Below are 24,681 nucleotides of genomic sequence, written 5' to 3' on the forward strand. Positions count from 1 at the left end.
ATTCCTAGAAACAGATAAATTACTTTTTTATGACAGTACTATATTTTATTAGGGGACACTTTATGCCCTTTGTAGTCAAATAATTTAATAAGGCAATTGTGTCCAGCTTACAGCCATCTTTGTTTTAGCTGCAATCAACATATCATCAATGTTCTGCACCAGTAATGAATCACAAGGCAAATGTAAACTTTTCACCTCTTTCTAAAGTATTTGTGAAAATATTGAGTGACTCTCTATACAGCTCCCTGGAATTCTATACCAAGACACCGACTATCCTCCTGAAGAGGAATCGAGATCAATGCTGAACAGAACTCGATCACTGTGAACCACTCTGCATTTGCTAGAAATTGAAATAAAATCACTACTGTTTTTGATACTAACGGACAACACAGAATCACTGTCATTTGTTTTGGGCATATCTTGTACTACCTTCCATTTGCCACTTGACTCTTTCAAAACCACTATATGAGAGTTACATAGACTTCCTAGCACTTCCCTCAAAATGCCCTGCCCATTCATTTTACCAGTGACAGATGGAATCCCTTTTCTGCTTCATGTGCAGCCTGCATTGACGAGTACAGGAAAACACAGAATTTGGTTTTACCGTAATCTATACTGCTTCTGAACTTGTAATTTTTCTATTTTGTTTCTGAAAACTCCCAGACATACTTATTTACAGTATGTTCTAAATCTGGAGGCAAGTTCTCTGTTGCTGTAACTGGGACGTTTCTCTCTTTTGCTTCTCTTGATTGTTGTCAACATGATTATCCTTTAGTCAGAGTACCAAAACCATCCGGTGTACAGAGAATTATGCAATTTAACTTGCACAAAAGATCACAACCCAACAAATTCATTGGACTTGTCTCACTAATTATGAACACTTGAGAATTAATATTCAAACCAATTTTAACTGGGACATTTGCTGACCTCTTATTAGTAGCTTGCTTATTCGAAATACCTACAACTTAGACTTTCCAAGAAGGGTAGATTGGGAACTTCCACTGGTCTAACTGTGTAACGGGTAGCACCTGCATAAATTGGAAACGATGGATGACCATTAACCTCTCCTTCCACACTTGGGCCACCTTGGTCTACCTCTAGGATTGTACTAAGGATGCAATTCCCTCCTCCGGCACTGTCACTGTGCTTTACTTGGTCCTATGGGAACTCAAAATATAACTGCAAATTGTGGGAAATTTTATGTAACTAATGCATTTTTTTGATACAATTTCAATTTTGGTTGAAATCCTGACATGTTATTCTGCATAGTTTGTTTTAGGGCTGGTGCTTAAAACATATTCCCACTGAATTACATTCTGCATGCTCTGCATGTAGGCCATTAGGGCTGGGACCATTGACTGCATCATCCCGTTCTGTTTCAGCTGATTCATATTATGCTGTAATTGAGCAACTATGTGTGACTCACTAGAAATATATTCATATCAAATCTAGTTTTTTGTTTCCATTGGCCTTCTGTACCACAAACATAACATATGCTGATTTTACCTGCCCATTTATTTGTTACTATTATTGTTAGTAAAAACATTATATCTCGAGGACCACCATTTCTACCTTGCACAAATTGCACACCCTCACTATGTCGACTAATACAAAATGGCACAGCGAATGCTAACTTAAATCGTGCAGTGCATATAGAATTCGGCAAAAGCATTTTTCCAGCCCAACAAGTAGACCGGTCAGCAAATGAATGGTCCCTAGAAAATACTCGATTGAAGACCTTGAAAGTTACTAAGACATGAACATCCCGAACAAGGCTTCATGCTTGTGGAAAGGTTTGTTCACATAAGAGCACATTTTTTTGCAACTATGATTAGATATCAGTGCAAGCTATCTGTGACGTCATGTTAACTAAACCACTTTTTTCTAATAATTAAAATACGTTAACACTGTTTTGTTCAGCTATGCAATCCATCATAAGACTATTGCCCTTTTCACAATCAATTTCCTTTACATAGATTTCCTTCATATATATTATATTCCTTTTCTTGATAGCTCACCTATGTCCAATGGCCACTAACCTAGTCTAAAACTGTGAAAAATATCTGTTGTAGATTACTGCATGGGAAATAAGACCAGTATGTTTACGCCACTTGAGATCGATAGCATTTTGAGTTACTAAGGTAGCTCCAAAATATCGACCGTAAAACAAGAAGAGCTGAGCAGAAGTGAGTAATACACAGATTATATGGGGGACACACAGAAGAAGCCATTAGGAAACTGTTTCATGGGTTAAGGAGCTGGTTTGAAGCTAGGTTTGAGCCTAACCTATAGCAATAAACATTCAGGAAGCCAATGTGAGAAAAGTGGTGTATTAGATGGTGTGGTTGTGTGACCTCACCGTGTAATACACTCACAATACAGTCTTCGGTTCAGTCATGCTCGTTTGTTAAACCTTAGCTTAAACATGGGTGGTTGTGGCTTTGAGCAGTCAGGCTTAAACAAAGGAGAAAGTGCAAATCATTTAGAAGTACCAAAACAATGAAATAAGAAAGTCACACAACACAATTCAGTCACTAAATTCTAAAAATAGATCTTATTTACGTGAATTTTTAGTCACCAAAATGAACAAAAATTGATTGTAAGGTTCAGAGATATAGATTTTTAAATAAAACTTAAATCACAGCTTGTCACTCAAATTACCAACAATCATTGGTAACTACTGTGGTTAGCATAAACTTTTTTGAGCTATTGAAGAGTTGTGTTCAGGTACTCTGGCTCACTTTGGGTGACCAACTCCGACAGGGAGCAGGTCAGTGGGGCCAGCAAGGAATTGTAGGCCAGTTATCTTGTCACCAAAGCAGTCGCCAGCCCATTTTCAGGTTCAATGGGCGAACTACCATAGACTTTAATGGAGTGGTCCTGATACAAGGGATGCAAGATGCTGAGGATGCTTTACAGTCCATTTGGTGGCTTCCTGAGGCTACTCCTCAGTCCACGGTCTTGGTGGCCTGAGTTTGGCCACAGGGGGTCGATGTACCTCAAAGTCCTGGTGGTGCCAGAAAAAGTCTTGTTGCCACTGGTCTCTGGTCATCGTGAAACCAGTGGTTTCCTTTGATGAAGGCTAGTGTCCTTCTTGGTCGACCAAACTGCACTTTGACGACTCTCCTGAGTCCAGCAGACTTGGCTACAACTTTTGTGCATCTGGACTTGGTCTCTCAGGCTGCACGTCAGCAGACCGTGGTGATCAAGCGGTTGTGACTGCTAACTTGCCACGATGGACTTCTTCAGCTTTTGTGGTCCTGGTACTGTACTAGTTTATCTTGCCAGGTCAAGAGAATAGCAGGGCAGTCTTTCTTTGCCCCCCTCTCCAGTCCATATGGGTTCTGTGGTCTGAGTGCCGATGTGCATCTGGGGATGTGGCAGCTACTAGCTAATGGGCCATGAGGTCCCTTCCCACCTGATGACGACTTCATGTGATGTTTGGCATTTAGCTATCCCAGAGTGCAATATTATGCCCGCTCCCATAATGGCAGGGCCCCTCTCGGTGTGTGAAGCTTGGTAGTCCAACCTAGAGGTATGACTACACGCCCACATAAAACCCAGTTTGGCAACTATTCCATTCCGCCACCGCCCCCCCCCCCCCCCATCCCCACTGCCAACCTGTCTTCAAAGCAACCCCTCTCTTGCCTTTCCACCATTTGGCCTTCAAAGGTGGCTTCACCTTTGATGCTCACCTTTTTGGGTTCACATTCTGTGCCTTCCTGCCAGGGAGATATAACACTTCTTCTAATGATAGGCCTCTATTATGTCCTTTCCTGGGAGTCGTTAATACCTCTTCCCAAGAGGGCAGAAGACTGTCTTGTGGCCAGCATCAGAGAATGGCCTGGCTGATGAAGGGTGACATACCCCCGAAACCGGTCCCAGGGTGCTTGTTTTGGGCCAGGGAGGATCTGGCTTAGCAGTTCGGTCTGGACTGTTCCCATGAGGCACAGGGTCAAGACTGACTTGCATATAGCTGGGTCCAAACTGGGGAGGCGTAGTGGGCAAAAGAACGATAAATTTAACCCAGATCTCTTGACTCGGGGAGAATGTCTGAATCACTCAGCATTCCGTCCATCATTTGTTGCAGTTATGCTTTCTAAAAGTGGCATTTTCAAACACACAATGTCAAAACCACCTTTACTAAAAGATGTTATTAAATTCTGAGTTCCGAGAGCCTAAACTTTATTTCTCTATCTTGTCCCAATGGGAAGCTATACTTGTAAGATGTTACAAAGTTTTACCCATTCTATTCTATTCTATGGGGCAAGATAGCCTTTCAATAGTGAAAAACGAAATTGGGAGCGTTTCACTATCTGGACATGTCACACACCAGTACATGTACTCCCTTTTACATAAACTGTACCCTTCCCATGGGGGTACCTTTGGCCTACCATAGGTGCGCCTTACATGTAAGAAAGGGGAAGGTTAGAGCCTGGCAAGTGGGTGCACTTGCCAAGTCTACATGCCAGTTAACTGCGCACAGACACTGCAGTGGCAGGTCTGAGATACCTTTTTAGGGCTACTCATGTGGGTGGCACAATCGTGCTGTAGGCCCACTAGTAGCATTTAATTCACAGGCCCTGGCACACTTCAGTGCACTTTACTAGGGACTTACCAGTAAATCAAATATGCCAATCAAGGAGAACCAATTGTAACAACAATTTACACAGGGAGCACTTGCAATTTGACACTGATCAGCAGTGGCAAAGTGCCCAAAGCATCTAAGCCAGCAAAACTGAATCAGGCACAGCATCACAAATACATGGGGTAGAGGCAAAAAGTTAGGGGAAACCATAGCAAAGATACCAAGTCTAACACTTTGAAGTACTAACTTTAGTAGTCCCATTCAGAAGTCTGCACAACTGCGTTGTCACTTGGAACACTGTCCTCACCAATGGGGCTACTAGCCTTTCCACAGTAGAAACAGTTTTGGGGGTTTTACTGTTTGGACATATAAAATTACACATCCTACTTTTAAATATTGTAAAAGATAACAGGAGTATAAACCAATCAACCTTGTTGGGATTGGGGTAGAGAATTATATACAAGGAACAATATCCCAACCGGTATTTACTTGCAGACAGTTATTGAGGATATCTATACAGTATTATCCAGACAGAAAAAGGAGACTCAATTTGATTCATTTATGTGCTCAAGGCATCATTTTTATAAACATTCCAAGAAGTATAGATCAATTATAATTAACAGTTAATATCAACACTGCAATTATTAAATAATACGTGAAAGCCCAAGGTTGTTCAAGGTGCACGAGTGCAAAGGTGAGTGACTCTACGGCGACACAAGTGACATTGAAAGCCGCGTGGACGGCGCAACGTGTATAGTGAGCAATTATGTACAGTGAATAAAAACAACAGAGTGGTTTCAAAATAGTTCCAAAAGATTGTTATTCATTTTTTAGGTCTCGTGGCGTTGAACAGCGCGTAAGCGCTGTCTCGCCAGAGATCTATTGTCGCTGGGTCTGCTTCCCAGGAGACAGCACCTGGCCGCGCGCATCTCGCAAAAGGCGATCGGCGCAGGCCACGCTCGCGTGAACGCGCTCGCCGTGGCTGTCTCCTGGGAAGCGCAAACATACACAGGCACACCTCCCCCTGCACACACAGACACACATACACAAACGCACATACACGCATGGAGAGACTCCCCCCCCCCCACCCGTCCGCCGTCGCACACAGAGACACACACACACACGCACACATACAGGTATCTCCGCCTTCCCCGCTCACCGGCACTCCGGACTTGTGCAGCCTCCGCGGGGCTCTCCCTCGGGCATGGGAGCCCCGCGTCACCACTGCTCCTCCAGGCACTCCGTGGGCGCGGGCTTCACAAAACGGAAGTCCCGCCCCACGATAGGTTTCGTTTTGCGCGCGCACGTCTTGTTAGGAGTGGGCTTCGCGCACAAGACGGAAGTCCCGTCCCCACCATAGGTTTCGTTTTTAGGAGTGCGCGCGCCTGGTGGAATGCAGGGGGAGTTTGCAGAGGGGCACGCGGCTCTAAGAAACAGGTTAACGGAGACTGCCGTCCCTCGCTGGACTTCCTGTGCTCGAGTGAAAGTAAGCCTGTGCTGTGCTCTTCCTAATATAAATCTTCATATCTGCCATCTTCAGGCCTCCTGTCCCTTCCTGCCAGAGTCCGACTCCTGCTCCCGCACGCGAGTTTTACTGAACCACTTACTGTAGTACGGGCACAGCTTTAGATTGGCAGGACATTTACTTCTTTAAATTGAAAGGTATTGTAATTGCATTTAGTGCCCCCCGCCGAGCACCTTCTGTGGAGATGATGTTTTCAGCATTTTGCTTCAGTGCACCCTGTATCGTGTGTCTGACGAGAAAACTGCTTCGAAATAGGCTGATTTTTGAAAAGGCGTGCCATCTGATAGGCAGGTAGGGCTGGTGCACATTGATTCGTGTCAATATAAATCTGCAACTCCACATAAGTTTCATCAGATACGTCTAGCCTTGGAGGCACCGGCCTGCCGATTACTTTGTTAATTCCTCTATTTCCTGAATATGTTGTCACTGTGTGTGCTAATCTCTATTTCTGTCAAGATGTCTTCAGGTTTGTGTCTCTGTTCTGCTATAGTCTGTCCTCTGCTGCTCCTCTGATTGTATTCCTGTGTCCGACCCCTGGTGTTCCTCTATTCTGAGTGTCTACTCTCTGCCAGTCTGTATACCAAGATGTCCCTGTCTCTTCTTCGTCACTTTTACAATGTGTGTCCCATGTCGCATTGTGTTCTCTTCTGCACCACGGTATGATCTCCCTCTCTCTGACCCCTTCTGTCTCTGTGCGTCTATTGTAGGTCTCCTGGTGTAGCTGTATTTTGGACGCCCCACACACACACACAGCCACACACACACACACACACACACACACACACACCACCACAAACACACATAACCACACACACACATAACCACACACACATAACCACACACACACACACACACACACAACACATACAGCCACACACAGAACCATATCGTCAGTGCACACTTTCACCAACCACAGACATCAGTGCACGCTTTCACCGGGCACAAACACCACCAGCGCACAATTTCACCAAGCACGCACACATACCACCAGCCGTCAATGCACGCATTCATCAGACACACACCACCAGCCGCAAGTGCACGCTTTTACCACGCTCACACACCACCAGCCGTCAGTGCACGCTTCCACCAGGCACACAGAACTTTACCAAGACTCAAGTTTAAACAGCTGACAAATTAATGGTGCCTTAGGCGATGTTCGCAAATAATCCTCGCAACATACTTAAATAGGGGTATATTTGCAAAGAGTTCATGCAGCGCAGCAAGCGAAGATGCTGCACTGCCTTGGCACTGCGTCAGGTGCATCATCACAGCTGTGTAAATAATAACAGCTGTGAGCCCGTGCGTGAGGTGCATCACCAGAGCTGTGTGAATAATAACAGCTGTGAGCCCGTGGCTGAGGTGCATCATCAGAGCTGTGTGAATAATAACTGCGTCAGCCCCGTGCGTGAGGTGCATCATCAGACCTGTGTGAATAATAACAGCTGTGAGCCCGTGCCTGAGATGCATCATCAGAGCTTTGTGAATAATAACTGCGTCAGCCCCGTGCGTGAGGTGCATCATTAGAGCTGTGTGAATAATAACAGCTGTGAGCCCGTGCCTAAGGTGCATCATCAGAGCTGTGTGAATAATAACAGCTGTGAGCCCGTGCCTGAGGTGCATCATCAAAGCTTTGTGAATAATAACTGCGTCAGCCCCGTGGTGAGGTGCATCATTAGAGCTGCGTGAATAATAACAGCTGTGAGCAACAGCATACTCTTGCACACACTCAAACTGCTCACCAATTCAAAGTTTGCTAAAAATTTTATGCAACGCATTGTCATACACAATGCCAATAACTCAAACTTTAATGCTGCGAGACCTATTGCATTGCAAATGCTTGTCATTTTTAGCGGAAACCACTGTGCGAAAAGAGCCTAGAATCTCGCTGGAGAGTCGACGGCGTTTCGATCCGTAAGAATTGGGATCATCATCAGGACAAAAGGGGGGCTGGAGGCAGTGCGTTAGGCAACAGATTGGTAGCGGAGGTTGGCGGGAAAAATCCGTGAGTTGGGGGGTCGGAGCTGGTGTCGCGATGGACGTCCCGTGGCGCAGCAATTTGCGGGCTCAAAGGATGGGTACTTCTGGTTCAGTCAAGCACAAATAGATTTGAAAGGTCCACCTGGATTACATGGTCCGTGGAAGGGTAAGCGCTGGTTCCAGCATGATCGGCGTGGGTGGAGAGGGATGAACAATCAAAGGTTGACAAGTGATCCAGAGTCAACGTGGTCCGTTATAGGGTCTACGCTGATCCCAGCGTGATCTGCGGCGGGAGGGCAATAAATCTGTCCTCCGTATCGGGACGGGCAAGTGAAGCGCTGCCCGTGCGTTGCCATCAAAATAAATAAGCAGCACCCTGCCATAGGGCTTGAAAAACCTGCTTCATGGATGACCTATATTTATTGAAAAGGGAGGTTTGGGCTTTGCCATCAATTTAAATGGAAAAGTTGAGTTAGTCGTTTAAAACTACTCTACCAGTCTGCAGTGGCAGGCTAGAAGACTCCTTTTACTTTGTCACATTCAGTGGGGCACAATAAGTGCTACAGTCGTGAGAGGCAGCTTTTTACAGGCCCTGGATACCCCTGGTACCATATTCCATGTACTTATAACTAAGTTCATTTATGCCAAGTGGGTACAAGCCAATGAAACAAACACTGTTTAACTATCGGAGCACTGGCACTGAGGTATGGTTAGCTGGTTTCAATGCACCCATGTCAAAAACCAGCAGCATGAGTCCAAAACTTTAAGGGTGTTTCATGCAAACAGAGGCATTTCCTTGCAGCCAAACTCTGTGTTGCACTACATAGCAAATGAGATGCTGAGTTTAGCTAAGTAACTGATTCATGTCCTTTTTCGTTCTTTCCCTTGTTGGGTACAGAAATGTGAATTAAGCATTGGAGGTATGTTTTATTTGACAACAGAAGTTAGTAAGAATTTGAACCTTATTTGTTTGACTCATCTTAATCTAAATGAAAGATAAATAAGTGAAAGTGGTTTTGTTCAAATTTATAGAAGAAATGACCTTGACGAAAGAGCGCAAGTACCGTAATGCATTGGTGTAGATATTATATAAAAATTGAAATAATTATTACATTTTTACAACGGAACAAAATGTGAAGACTGAATTTGTATAAATTGTAGAGTATGATATAAAATTCACATTAATTGGAAGCTTGCGGTTTGGATTACATTGCATGCGACTGAGACACACTTGGGATTTGCCCTCAGTTGCATTTTCGAAGTGAACTGTTTGCTTTGCATGTCTACACAGATTACACAATGCTTTGTCCATTGAAAGTATAGACTCACGCTCCTCAAACATCCCTTTAATTTGATGTTTCATAATTGGGTATGTTACCCGGGTTGGTGATTATGATTGAGTCCCATAGGTGTGAGATTGAAATAATTTCTCTCTTGCCCTGGCATCACACTGCTCTGTTGGCTTTACGAAATTAAAGTGTCTGAAAGCACCGTGTTTTTCTTATCCCATAACCCGCCTTCTTTCTGCCGACAAACCTGAGTGGCTCGTGTTGTTAAACGCGGACTGCACCTCTCCATAATAACGTGCCGATCTGTCATATGATTTCTTGTATGGTCGAGCAGCGCGTGCTGAAAGAAGAATGCAGCTGATCCAACTGATTTTTTTTGCCTTTCACTCTTTTCTGATTTAGGTTTTATGGGGTCAGGAAACGTCAGACCTGCATGCGCTAACTATGTGCGAGGGGAAATCTTGTTATGCACAGGTACTCCCAGAAATCCCGATGGTTTTGAATTATTTCCCATAACCTTTGTTTTTTTCCGCATACGTGCTTCATCACTTTTGCCCAAGGGAGATAGGTTGGAGTAGTAAATGTCATGCAGGAACTGTGAAATTGCACAAACAATGTCGCTTCAGAAACAGTAATGGAAATGCATTAGGCAGGTACCCGTGAGATTGTGTGTGCGAGGACACTTCTCTTACAAGGTTCACTCCGAAGACCACCCACGTTTATTTGACGTAATCCGCAACGTTTTCACACATTTCCACAATGTTGGCCTATCCGTAGCCGTCTTGACTTTTCACAAGACACACTTGGTGCTCATCAGGCCTCCGACGCATTCTAGTACCGCCGATCTGTGGCATGCGAGCTCGCTGGGCAGGGCAGAGCTCACAGGCCCAAAACCTATGACCATTCTTTTCTGATAACCCCGCAGCAGCCAGGGATCCGTTTCCCATCTACCTCCTGTGTATTTTGTTCTTCCGGGCGGTACAAGCAGGAACTATCGCCTGTCTGAAATATCTGTCTGCCTTTGAGGCAAACACCAGATGTGACTGTTTAGCAGGGGTTGCGCGTCTGTTTTCCGCGTTTCTAAGCTGTGCAATGCCTCGATGACATGCGGCTTGCTATCTGTCCAAAGCATGACGCAGTGCTTTCCATGCAGATCTGTTTCCTGAAAAGCAGCGTGTTTTCCTACTTGTGGCTTTTTCTCTAAAAACACCTGCTGCCTTGGTACTCTTTAGCTCAGCGGTAGGGGGAGCTAGCATTCGTTCTCACAGACTTTTTTCCAAGCACTGACACAGAGAGAGAGAGAGATGTACTTAGGCTTTGGATTTTTTTCAGGAAAGTGGAGGACGCAGCTTTACAAGTGTGGTTAAGCGAACTGTAGACGGCTTATACTAAGCCCCCTTCTTGCCCGTGCTAGCTGTCCGTTGTGCATGTCTGTCAGTGTTTGGTGCGGGCAGTGTGCATCTGCTAGAGTCGAGGGTACTTTTATGACCCATATCCTTGGATGAGCTGTGAAAGAAGAGTACCATATTTTAGGATATTGTCTTCGTTAAATAAGTTAATTATTTAAAAGTACACAGGTAGAAGATGTAGCAGAATTGATTCCTTTATTTATAGGATATGAAAAGTCTCCAGCTCTGCCTTGCATCTAACACAAGAAACGTGAGTATCTGGTGAGATTCCCTTTGACCACGCCTGTACTCTCCCTAGGCCGCCTAACAGTAGATCACTAGATGACCGGAAACCATCTGATGTTCATGATCATTGACCAGCCTCCTGTGGATACCAGCAGCCCCTTGGTGATGTCTCCACCCAAAGCTCAATTTTTAAAACAATAGTGCTGGTGGCTAAAGTTTTTCTCAGAAACGCGCAGCTAGCGCTGATGAATGTCTGGATTTCCTAAAAATAAGGCTGTGTAGTCTTGATTCTACCACATACCTATTTCTTCCATCAGCATAAACTCCCAGATGGTGAAAAATTAGATCTTTACCTCTTCCTAAATACATCTTCCCTAAGTAGCCTTCACGAAACAAGTGACGGCACTGTTAGTCATGCCAGTTCATACCCTGGCTATGCTAAACTGTTGTACCCACATCTAAACCTAACTTTTACTGCATCCCCAAAGTAGGCAAAATGTTGTGGACTCACTTCTGCTTCATCTCCACCGACCACTTCAGTTGTGGTCTGTATTCCATACACAGGTTTCCAGTGACTAAAAAGTAGACTTTTAAAATCTTTGCATCACCTGCCTAATTTTCAGTGGACATAAATTAGAATTCCTCAATAGGAACCTCCACTGTTAGCTAATCAGTCGATATCTTCATTCCACCTCCTCTCGTACTATTCTTCCAGCTTTTCCATAATGTACACATACATTCTTGAACAAACCCTCTGCAATGGGCCTCTCTCTAAAATTGTTTCACCTCGGACCACGTGGCCTTTAGTAAAAAAAAATACATTTAAAATCTGTGTAACTAGCCGATGATCTTCCCCAAATTAGTTTACAAATAACTACCTTAGTCTATGGAAATAAACACATTTATGTGCTTAAAGTGCAAACGCTTTTCGCTGTAGGCCAGCACCCTACAACCAATCTTGTAAGGAATTCTTAGGCAGGTAAGTTTATAGTTTACCCATCCTTCTGGATGCTAATGATTTGGTCTTAATCAGCACTACGTTTTTTGATACTGGAAACGGCCATACATGCCAAGATCTGTGACGTCGCAGAACTCCCCACCTGCAGGTCCCCAGGAAAGACAAAAGGCTATATGGAAGTCATATCAGCAACATGCACCACATAGCAAAATGCTTTATGGAAGTCATATCCGCAACATGCACCACATAGCAAAATGCTTTAGTGACTTTCTTTTAATTTGCAATAGACAATTTGTGCAGCACAGCATTTCAAGTAAGTCTCAAGGTGCATACCAAGTTGGATACTACTAAAAGTAGCAATAGGGTTTTGTGAAGGCTTTCTGAAACTGCCCTTTTTTTGTGTTTTTTCTTAAAGCCCCACCGTCGTTGGGAAAGTGGAATTATAGTCTCAATCTACTTCCTCAGCAGATGATGACCTCAAAGTCTGGGTGTTGTTCGGATTGTTGATGGCAGAGCGAAGGGATATTTGTGAAGAATGTTGCATGTTTAGCTCTCTGGGGCTTGTCCGCGCTTGAAATATTCTCTTTCTTTGAGATACGTGTGTAGGACAACCCTATCTACAAGTGTTAGTGCTTGAGGGTTGCAACTAGTACTCTGGTGGCTTAGCACCAGGCAAGCTACGGTTGTGGGGGACTGGGAAGAGATCAGCAACGTATCTCATCCACAATGGACGGCTGAAGTAGAACCATTGTGCTTCTTTGTGCATCCAGACTGTGTTGTGATTTGATTGGTTGAACAAATATGATTGAATGTGTTAGGTCAGAATATTCAAAGAGTTTAAATTCAGACTAGAGCTAATCTCTGAGGAGCAGACAGTGAGGCTTACAGTGACTGTCCACAGGGCAGCTCTTTGAAGCCTCTGTATTGCCATTTCTTGTATGAGTGACAGGGCCTTGACGTTGTCTGTGTAATCTGGGGCTGACTGACCCACTACCGCATTTCCCCGAGGGCTAGTAATTGATCAATTTACAGTGAGTCACTGGTAAGTGATACCAACTCCGTGGGCAAGGGCAAGTCACTGGGTTCAAATTGATGCTCTTACTTCCAGATGGAGTTCTTAGCCATACAAACGTTACCCCCATTGTAATAGCCTCACCATAGTCTTCTCAGTTCGGGATCATTGGTACTATCACAATTCTTAGGGGACCAGATAGGGGCATTTTGAGGAAGCCATTACCACACCTGCTTGCATACCAAGTTGTCTCTCACCGTTTCCTCTTCGCCCCTACAGAGCAGGTGTTTAGGACACTTCTGTGACGAGTGACACTTGGAGAGATGGGAGGTGTCCCTACATGTGATCAAGTCCAGGAAGGGTAATCACCCCCCCAGATGTGAATGAGTTAGTATCCCCAGACTTCTAGAGAGATGCACTTGTGTTCTTCATAATTTCTTCCTGCTGCAACAGATGGTTCTGTATATAAACTATTGATACCCAGCCATGTTGTGAGCCTTGAGCCACTTACGGGTGAGTGAGTAGTCACGTTTACAAGCCATTGATTGATTGATTGAGAATATAAAAAGGAGTTTCTGGTGCTGCCATTGAATGTCTTCAGTACCATGTCATGTCCATATAGTATGTAAACATGTGAATCTTGTAGCGTACTCCCTGCTCCATACGTGACCCATAAGACGGATCTGATCAACACTGCGAAAGAGAAGTCAGAGTGGGGGAAAGAAGGTTTCAGAAGTCTTGTGTTCCGAGTTTCCTTTTGAGAGCAGTTGTATCTTTAGAGAATTGCATTACAAAAAAAAGTCTAATGTGGAAGCATTAGTAACTGGGTGATAGGTCTGACATTCAGATTAGAGAGTATCTTTACGTGAGAGGACCTTTCAAAGTGAAATTGCAGGAGAATATTTGAGGAATTATGTGTGCTTCTTAGAAAAGATGGTTATCGTGTGTTATTCCTGCTCCTCTTGGTTTCTTGGCTTTCAATATGTAATGTTTGAGTAAAGTTTGAGGGAATGAAACAATGAAAACTGTAAGATGGTGCAGTGCAAGGTTCTAAGCAGTGCAAGTGGCGTGTCTGAGGCAGAACAGGTCAACGTTCATCCAATTTTGAATAATGATCAGAATGTGGTACAAACACTGGATCTGGTCAGAGTGTAGCAGAGAATCAGTTATAAAACTGAGAGACCTAAATGTGGAATCTAACGCCAAGGGATCTTGAAACATCTGCAAGTGGTTATCTACATATTTTGAAACCTGTTGGTGAGAGGATCAAAGCTTGGACTCTGAAAGGAGTTTAGAGCTGTTGAGGTAAAGAAGATTAATCTTATTAATATTGTTTTGTTATGAAGTGATCACTTGAAACTGTAAATTACATTATTGTTCACCGTAGCCACCTATTGAAAGCGTTCACTTTCATCGATTATGTTGTTTTGAAGGAAATGTAAGGTTATTTATTTGTTTCACCTCACTTTGACCTAGAAATATACAACAGTTGGAGAGCTTGGAAAAGCCACTGACACCTTGGATGCTCTTGGAAAAGTCACAGAAGAAAAGCCTTATGGTAGGTCTTGCATGAGAATTCCATACATGTACCTAGAACTTGTCTTACTGTTATGTTTAATGTACAAAAGCACATCTTCAAAAGTACTTCACGTTAATTTGAACGTGAATGAAAAAGTGAAGCCAATGGGGATCAGTTTGAATTATCGTTCTATCTGGTCTGAGATAACAAAAAAAACAATCATATCCATTTCCATAATTGGTAAATAAAATAATATCAATTGCTCTAACTTTTATTTTAATTCAACAACTCCCAATTTGTTTCATATGATTTTTTTTCTGTTTTCGAGGGTTGACACTTTATTTGGTGCAATACAGACCCAAATAAAGTACCCAGAAAAATACGGTTTACAGGCTAAAAGAAGCAATAATTCCTGCTCTGACATCAAACATTAATATTATTGGGCTGACGGGTTTTGCTTGATCTTATTATGTGTTCAGTGTCAAAATCATATTTTGGGTAGCAATAATTTAATTTCATTTGTCCAGATGGATGTTTGACTAAATATAATCCAAATTAACCTCATGCGCGCTAGCGGAATTCCGCTCACACGCTGAGATTTTTCAAAACGCATGCTACGTGACGAGCTGGGCTCGTCATCAGCGTGCGAGGAGGCTACGAGGAGCTCGTCATCAGCGTGGAAGGAGTTAAAAAAGGCTGTTGAATATCTGGGAAACAGTCTATGTTTGATGGGACAACCACATATACTTTTGTTATATAGGACTTTGTAAATGCACAGCAGTATGGGGACATTCTGAAATTCCAATATTGAAAATGCTATCCTGGTTCAACCATCATGCAATCTATTTAATATTGACCAGATCTGCTGGATAAATAAGGTAATATGCAAGCTTTTCAAATGCAACAGGGCATGAGTTCTTTTTCTATTCTACAATAAAATAAAGCATAGCAGCTAGTTGAGAAATACGAATCCCAGGGCCCAAGGGCAGTCTAAATAGAATTAAGCACCAATTTTAACAACTGGGGTCTTTTACTTCTAGGGCCTCAGTATTGCAGACCCACAAACCGGGAGCCACATACCCCTTTAAGCACTTAGCTGTTCAAGGGATATTCAAGGGGATTGAAGTGGGCTAGAGACTCAGAACTCTGCAGTGAACAAACAACACTTAATAAAATGCTGGCCAGTCAGCGCTTTTACTTTTAGGGAAAAAAAGTACTTCACTGCACACAAAACGACCTACTGCTCACATATTAGCACACATATAAGCTGGCAGATAGAAATCATCTGTATGATGTATGAGAAAACCCTATAATGGACCTCACAACCTACAGGAGACACACAACAAAGGTAATACAGGTTAAGTACACAAAAATAACACTGCACACCCGGTGCTGGAAGTACTAATGGTTTGCACTTCCGCAAGCCAGTCACCTCAAACTTGTGGGCCTAATACAAACGTGTGGTGTGCGTTAATAAAAAGTCAATCTGTCCTCCCATTATTCATTAGTAGATCACAAGCCCTCAAAGTCAATACAACATTTCAGATAATGCTAGAGATGTACACTGAATTTAAATTAACATTCAAGCAATAATAAAATAGTGAACATTTCAGGTGAGGGTCTTCTTTCTACATTAAAGAAGGTTGTCTAGCAAGCACTGATGATCTAACAGCAAAGGTCCCTGCACCTCATAGTCTTTGGACTAAATCTCCCACTCCATGACTTCTAAAATCCCAACAAAAAGTTCCTTGGGATCACTCTTTATGAGGAAACGTAAAGCAACATTTCGAAATTGCTTGTGGGGCTCTGTTTACTTGGATAGGGAGGACACCACAGCTCCTGGGTGACCCCCTACCACAATTTGCCTTTTTTCTTTTCCTATTGGACTCTTACACTCCAGGGGGTGTGCCGTCTCATGCTCATCTCCTGACCCTCCACTTCTCAGCGGAGGATAGTGGAAAAGTGCATGGTCTCCCACCTTACTCTCTCTCACTCGGTGAGTTGCTTTTTAGTGCCACAGGGAAGAGTGTATGCTCCCCACACAGCGGCCTGGGGATTCTTCCCCCTTGCAGGCCCCATCGAGTACACCAGGCACATGGTTCCCCTTTCCTGGGGAGTATTTGAATGTGGGTGCAACAACTTCTACAAAACAGCTGGTCATCCTGTGGGACCCAAAGGGCACTGGCACTCCACGGGTGAAATTAGGTTCAAGTGACACACAGCTGTGTCTCTGACCTCAGGGCACCACTGCAATTTTTCAGAGCACCAAATGTGAGAGGCAGCAACATTTGATTTATGTAGTCCTAATGGGCCTTTTTAAGACGGTGTGTCACTGGCTATGCTCCTGGTGGCATGGTCCAGCAACTACAAGAGTCAGATCAGGGCCTCCTGGCCATAATGAATTTTGAATGTTTTTCTGATATTTTAAAAATATTTTTTCAAGACTCCTGGACCCAGCTGATTCCTGCTAGCAGAAAGGAGCTATAAAGGGAGAAGGACCTGCCTTTCTGTCCTGGGGTTTGAAAACCTCATTAGCCCATGGGCGCCCTGCAGCAGCACCCTATGGTCCTCAAGGCAGCCTGCACCCATCATGCCTCATGCCCTTGTGGTACGCCAGCTGAATGTCCAGCAGAAGCCAAGAGACATACCTCCAGTGGTACCCACCACAAGGCCAGACTACAGAAATCCGAGAGCACCTTCAGAGTTCCTAGCACATCCACTCCCAGACTGAATTGGGCAGTGCCACTGGATGTAGAATCCAGGAGTCCACGGAATGCAAGAAATCTAAATCCAATGTGGGTCCCTCTAACCAGACAGTCAGACAGGTGTTTATCAGCAAGCTGGTCTGTCGTCCTTCTGTTGCTCCCGCTTTCCTTAAGGTGCCTGTCCTTCTGCATAGGTATACAAGGGGAGGTTTAGAACTCTAGAAGTAGGATGTCCCTACCTAATTCACCCCTTCTCCGCTAACATGTCCTGGGATCAGCCCTAAGTCTGACTTCCCTCCATCCCACCCAGACAACTTCTTTGTGTTTTTAAAGATGGCAAAATCAAGTATGTTTTACTCCGTTGTTAACAGACACTGCAAAATGAGTTCCTCCTTCCAAAAAATCAGACGGAGCTGTAATGTGACTGGTGTCAGAGTTCTGCTCTTTCCCCTTTTTCAGTGGGAGATGTGCATGCCAAGGTCTCTCTGTAAGTGGCAGATGATCACTCTATTCAGCTTTTCCCCGCCCCTTCCTCTAACAGAAGACTAATACTTCCCAAATGGGCCTGCTATCCAGGGAAGTTTCTAAACTGACAGCAGAGAAAATAAGTTGGTTAAGCAGAGTACTTCAGAACCCAAATGTCATTATGGTTGTCTCAGGGAAATCATAATGTCAAAGTACATCATGGACAAGTACATGGGTAAATAAATATTAATATTACATATGGAGTTTGACCATTTTGAAATCGAGAAAAAAGTCAAATCAATCTATTTCCTATGTTGAATCCACTCAAATTTACATTTTGCTCAGGTTCACTCCAAGTCTAAATGCAGTTAAATGCTGCAATTGTACCCTTCCTTCAAAAAGAAAAGAATATATCTTCTTGCATTCCCATGTACGCGTAAAACCTGCTCATGTTCCTCAGGTCCTGGTTCTGCACAGCAGCTGGCTCTAATTTAAAAGTCAAACAATGGCAGATACAGCTAAAGTCGCTTTTACAGAACGTATAGTGGGTGAGGCTCCTTACGGAGTCTTACTAACCGTAGAGATCCAAAAAGCAGCATATCCAAGATCAAATAAGCAGGCTGGTTTAAGCAGATCAGAACCCACATGCTTACAACAGTGAAAATCGCTTGCTCCACCATCATTTGGAAAATGGGTGAATCAGTCTCATTGGATAACACTGACAGCGCCGAAACTGGTAATGGAGCTAATAATTTAAACAAAAATTTAGCTATTTTACAATATTCAGGTATATATTGACTCTGGAGTGAGAGATTTAACGGGAGGTTCATAAGGAAAGGCTTCTCTAATTCATTTGTTTGTCCTCTCATTTACTTACATTTTTTGGCTAGGATTACTAAAGTGTATCACAGCAGTGCTGTGTAAATGTAAGGGACACAGTTGTTCTGGCTGTTTGAAAGTTAGTGTTAACCAAGATCCAAGATCCGGATGAAAGGGAAAAAGGCAGTAACACTGCTGCAGTGGATTAATTTGTATGCCGTGTATTAGGTGGGTTACTGTATGTTTGCAAGAATGAAATGCCTTGAAGCACACCAAGTTAGGTTGATTAACCAAGTTAGGTGGGCTCCCTTTTAAGTATTTTAGGGTTGAGGTCCAACACTGATTCAGTGGCACTGCTACCCTGACATCATAACCAATTAAGCTCTACGTGGATGTTCACCAGGAAAAAAAAGCTAATTTCTAAGTGTTTATATTTATTGATGTGAAATGGATAGTGGCACACTCAAAAGAGTAATTACAGTTTTAAAATAGCATTTAATTTTTTTTGCTGTGGGGCTGGAGGGGGGGGGGGGGTGGTTCCTAATGCTTAACCCAACCCTGAACGCTGGATATGTTTTGGCTGTGGAATCTCTGCCACCAAGACCTTCACCAGGATTATTTTAGACCATTGTGAATGTTTCCGGCATGTCCCAAGAGGTGAAATGATCTGCTATTCTTCTAATCGCAGATAAAGTGTACTATTTCATTGAATTTTGCTATAACTAGTCAGAGCTGCTTGGCAACTTCAGAGGTATGTTTTGACTGGTTTTGTCAGACTGCTCTTTTTGCGTTTGGAATTCATTATACTGAGGCAATATAATTTTTTATGTGTTTATGCGAATAACGTCACAGGATTCTTGGGCATTGCACAGTATTGAAATAGATGCTATTGTGCTTTCTTGACATGACTATGGCTTTTGTTCTTGAGAATGTGAGGTGTTCTGCACTGCAGTTTCTAGTGCCTGCCGCACATTCTTTTGGAGCCAGTCACACCTCTTACCTTTGTAGAGCGGGTCACTAGAGTCAGCATTGACACATGCCAGTGGACGCTTTCCCAGTGAGGGAACACTATGTAATGTGAAAGTTGCTGAGGAGGTAGACTTTCCGCACCCCTACCCAAATCATGACACCCCTTGGGATATGAATGAAGTGGTGAGGTTGCTGAGGAGCCAGCCAGACGCAAAGATTTCTCTAGAAAGGATTTGACCGCTATATTGACTGTTTTGTTTATTTCAGCAAATTGATTTCTTCAGTAGTGGCACGGGATTTGACTGGTGAGATTGGCTAACGGTATGTGGTGAGATGTCTTAGGGCAGCAGTTCCCGAACTGTGGTCGCCCGGTCCCCCAGGAGTCTGTGACACATTCCCAAGGGGTCCACAGGTCTCAGGTGCCTTCCGAGTTGCACTTGCATGGTATTGCTGGTATTTGTAGTGTTGTCACTACCAACTCGGTGACAGTCTATAACCCCACCACTGTCTCCAAAATAGTTCCACCCAAGCTCTGCATGCGACCGTTAATCAGTCATCAGGCGCAGTTATGCACCAGACGCTGAACTAATAACACTGTGTTCGGAGAGTTCCACACGTAGCATGCTAAGGAGGCCACCTGGCTCCACCGGATCCAGGTCTACAGTGAGTTCCTGCTACAGACAGCTACAGTAGTCACCCATAAGTGGTCCTGTTCTTCGAGTGAGGCCAAAGTGGTGGCCTCTGCTGATCGGCACAGAACGCACTGCAGCTGTGGTGGTGCTTTAGTAGTGGTCTCCTCGGAGGCAGAAATGGTTGGAGCTGCTCCTAGTCCTCTCCTTGTTTGTTGGTCGAAACAGTTTGGTTAAATCTCTTGGGTATTGGAGGCTCACTTGAGCATGCCTGCACCTTCTCCTCACGTACTATCATGGCTGACCAGATTCCATGAGCCTTTGAAAGGAAGTGCTATCTTCTTGCTGCTAACAGATAGTTGGCTGTAACTGGTTGGCCTTCTCTGGTGTTGGATGCAAGTATATATATGTTAGCGCTGGGCAGGATGCAGACGATACTGTGTCACACTCACAAGGTGGTTGGCAGTTTGTGCTGACCAGGGTGTTGGAGTGTGTTGCCTGATGACCTCATTGTGTCAAGGCCGCATGCACAAGCAGTGTGTGGCCTATATTCAAATGCACTTAGGGTTGGACTGGGTTTCATACAATTCCAATGGGAATCAGTTATGCAGGGATATTTATCTCAGAGCTGGATTCAGATACAAGCGAAGGATGTTACCTTGTATTTTAAAATTTAAGATGGAGTTGACTTCACCTTATAGTGTTATTCTGTCGGAGGTCGGTCGTTTTATTGACATTTAACAAAGCGTGGATGGAGTTTATTGTTTTTGGTGTTTAATGAATTACGACGCGTCCACTTTCATTGACTAAAATGCGCTGTGTACAGTTCACTACCTGATGGAGTCGGTTTAGTCTGAGCTTAGAAGCTTATGCTTTAGTTGAAATTACTACAAGAAATTGCTATGTAGCTATCGTTTGTGTGTAGAGAGTACTACTGTCATCATTGTGGTGTCTACTACATTGTGCAGTCTCCTAAAGCATGATAAGCAAAACACTTGAAACTATTGCAAACTGTCAACACCACACAAACCAATAGGAATTATGGCAAAATGTGAGAATTTTATTTCATACCTGCTTGTAATAGAGTCGAGCATATAATAAAATATGTTAAATAGTATTCCTAGTTTAAGGGTCTCAAACGAAGGTTCGTAACAGATTTTTATGAATGTTACATTAAGGAAATGTACTTATTCTGAATTAAAATGGAGCCCATTTAGTTACTAGTTAACCCAAAAGCTGTGATGGTTCCGGCCTTCTTTACCTATACTGTCTACCCATGATTTATGAAGATTGAGTTGAACTCAATCAAGGATTTGTTGCCATGTTTGGGTCTCGCCTATAGACCGCTTTAACCGTCTTTCCAGTCAAATGTTGTCTAAAAAACAATTTTTTTTATAAAAATACGCATATGCATATATAGATACTTTGTCTGCCCTCCTCATCCATTAGTCTGAAAGCACCTATATACACCTTTACATATTTGTATAGTTTTATTTATTTGTTTGTTTTAGTCTGATTAGTCTGTTCAGGTGTCATTTACATTTTGCCTCTGCCCACTACAGACTACACAGGGGCAGTGGGTCAGCCCGCTTCAACCATTTGCTCTTTTCACTGTGCTTGATGGTATCTGTGATGAAGAGTACCAGCACTTCTATATTTCAATTTCAAGCATTGCTTGCCAGTTTAATATAAGGAGTGTAAAATTGAGTAATAGAGTTGCTTGCACGGCTATGCCATCTCAGCATTGGCAACAACAATTCGTTCTTATTCAGCAGACACACTATGCATCATTTACAGTTGCAGTGTTGCAGCACACGTTCATAGCTGCTGCAGTCAGGGAGAGTTAGGTGTTTTGGGAGGATGAATGTTCTGGCAAAATCATACATGAACTTCTGTGTGCAGCGTTCCCAATATTTTCATATCCATTCATATGATTTGCTAGTGTCCTCTGTCTTTTGCACAAAACAAGTGCTGATACAGTGTTAAAATCTTCTTACAGACACTGTTTCATCTCTATACATCATCGTATATGTAGTCTGGAAACATCAGATGAGGGCAACCTGTATTAGTAGGTAAAGTAGTGAAGGTCTACGTGCGTTACCAAATAACTTTGCTAGAAATGGATTCCATAACCCTTTGTAAGTTATTGAAGTCAAAAGAAAACAGTGTCGCAAATACAATGTTGATTATTTATCAATGGGTTTCACATGTTCAGGTTTAGAACATGAACAGCAACCACATTGCATGCTAGGTTATGAAATTTTGTCAAATGAGGCCATAAAACCTTCTAATTTATGAAGACACTTGAAACTAAGCAATGGAAATTGCAATAGGATCTTTTTCATGAAAATGCTCTTAAAGCTTCATATGAGGTGACCATGCTCGTAGCAAAAACTTGTAAACCTCATAAATTGCTGTAGAACTAATGGTACCTTCTACTAAAGCCATGGTGAATGCAATGGTTGACGAAAAGGCAGCAAAAGATTTAAATTTGGTGCCATTATCTAAAAGGCGAATTGATAAAGTGTCAGACAACATAAAAGAACAGCTGATTGAAAGAATTTGAAAAATTCTGCATTATAACCTTCAAGTAGGTGAAAGTAAGGACATAGCAAATCTCATCTCCTTTGTTAGGTTGGATATGAGTTTGAGGAGAACATTATTGAAGATTTACTGTTCTGCTGCCATTTGATACATACCACTGCTAAAGAGGTTTTCAGCACTTTCAATGAATTTCTGACATCAAATGGAAATCAGTGGTTCAAATGCATAGGAATCTGCACAGATGGGGCGCATGCCATGCCTTGTAGTCTAACTGGACTTTTTGCACGAATAAGGGAAATTAACCCTTCTGTTGTATAGCATCATTGTTGCATTCATTGAGAATCATTAGCCACTAAGAAGATGCCAGAGGAATTAAAAATAGTAAATTCTATCAAAGCTTTGTCACTAAATTCAAGGCTTTTTGGAAAGCTTTGTCTGTGTATGGATAGTGAAAATCATCAGCTTTTGCTGCATACAGATGTCCGATGGCTGTCTCGTGGTAGAGGTTTGTCTCTGCTTTTTGAACTGAGATATGAAATCCGAGTATTCTTCACTGAACTGGAATCTCCATTTGCACTTGAAGAGCGCTGAAATGACTACTTGGTTAGCCATGCTGTTGTTTATGGCAGACATCTTCACTCATTTAAATGTGCTCAATTTGAGCATGCAAGGAGTAGGTATCACACTTTTTAATGTCCAAGACAAGATTAAGAGAGTGATAAAAATGTTACATTTGTAGGCTCATTGCTTATCACAGAGACATTTAGATTCTTTACAAAACCTGAAGACATCCTTGGAATCTGCAGATGATGAATTATCAAACAAAGTCTTGTGATAGTTTATCCAGCATCTACAAGATATGCTGTGTAATTTTCGTCAGTACTTTCCACTTCCAGATGAAAGCAAAAACTGGATTAAAAATCCTTTTCAGGTAGATATTGACAATTTAACTGGGCTTACAGCATCTGAAGAAAATGGTTTGATTGAAACCTCTACCTCTACCTATAGCGCACTTTGGGGCCCATTAGGATGTCTGGCGGATCGCCACCGCCGCGCGGGCGGTGACGATCCGCCAGACATGCATACCCGCCCGCCACCCATTTCCCCCCGCCATATTACTATGGCGGGGGGACCGCGGCGGACTGAAAGACCGTCCACCGCTTTTCCGCACCGGTCGCCTTGCGGCCGGGGCGGAAAAGGTTTCATATGGTGGCGGTGTCTATTAGACACCGCCAGCCATATTAGCATGGGCTGCTTGTGATGCCTTTCCGTGGCGGCATCGGTCTTCACTCTGGGGGGCGGAGAGGTGGGGGTGCACACCGGGGGTACCTGTGGTACTCCCCTGCATTTACATAAAGCGTCAGGCACCGCGCGGTGCCTGCCGCTTTGTTTATGTAAATGCGTCACATGCGTTTTTGGCATTGTGGCAGGCGGGGCTGAGAGCACCGCCCACCACAATGCTAAACATGCAGGATGCACCCCCCACAGTGGCGGGCGCATCCTAATACCCCCCACGGGACCCCCGCCCTTATGGCGGGCCGGCCCAATCACCGATCAGATGGCGGGCGGACTAAGTCCTCCCGCCATCCTAATGGACCCCTTAGACTTCAATTCAAGGAAAATGCTCTGGCAAATTTTTGGCTGCATATATAAACAGATTATCCTGAATTAGAATACAAAGCACTTAAGGTTTTACTTCCTTTCCCAACCACATATTTTTGTGGAAAAAACGTTCTCGGTACTCAAGTACCTAAAAAATAAATACTGAAATTGCTGGGGAAATGTAGAATCTGACCTGAGGATTCAACTTTCCAAAATAAAGCCAAACATTGAAATGTTAGTCGTCGAGACGCAGCACCACCTTACCATTTAACATTTTCGATTTTTACATATTTTTTCAATATTAAATAATAAAATCTTTAGTAATTAGAGTATTTATTTGGTGTGTACTTTTGCGAATTAGTGTTTTAATGTTTGAAATTTAAATCGTACAAATGGCTTGGAGGTCCCCGACTTCCAATAGTGATTTAGTGGGGTTCCACAGGAGT

At 43.3% G+C, this 24,681-nt stretch overlaps 1 protein-coding gene across 4 annotated transcripts in view; it reads left to right on the forward strand.

The window, feature by feature from the left end:
- Positions 1 to 24,681, forward strand: part of TRUB1 (TruB pseudouridine synthase family member 1) — a 184,453-nt gene that overhangs the window by 120,527 nt on the left and 39,245 nt on the right. For all 4 annotated transcript variants that reach the window (XM_086922900.1, XM_086922899.1, XM_086922898.1 and 1 more), the window contains exon 4: positions 14,460 to 14,541. In XM_086922900.1, coding sequence (XP_086779026.1) covers positions 14,460 to 14,541 — 82 coding nt within the window. The remainder of the gene's footprint in view (positions 1 to 14,459; positions 14,542 to 24,681) is intronic.

This window comes from Lissotriton vulgaris, chromosome 5 (assembly GCF_964263255.1).
Source record: "Lissotriton vulgaris chromosome 5, aLisVul1.2, whole genome shotgun sequence".
Taxonomy (NCBI): domain Eukaryota; kingdom Metazoa; phylum Chordata; class Amphibia; order Caudata; family Salamandridae; genus Lissotriton; species Lissotriton vulgaris.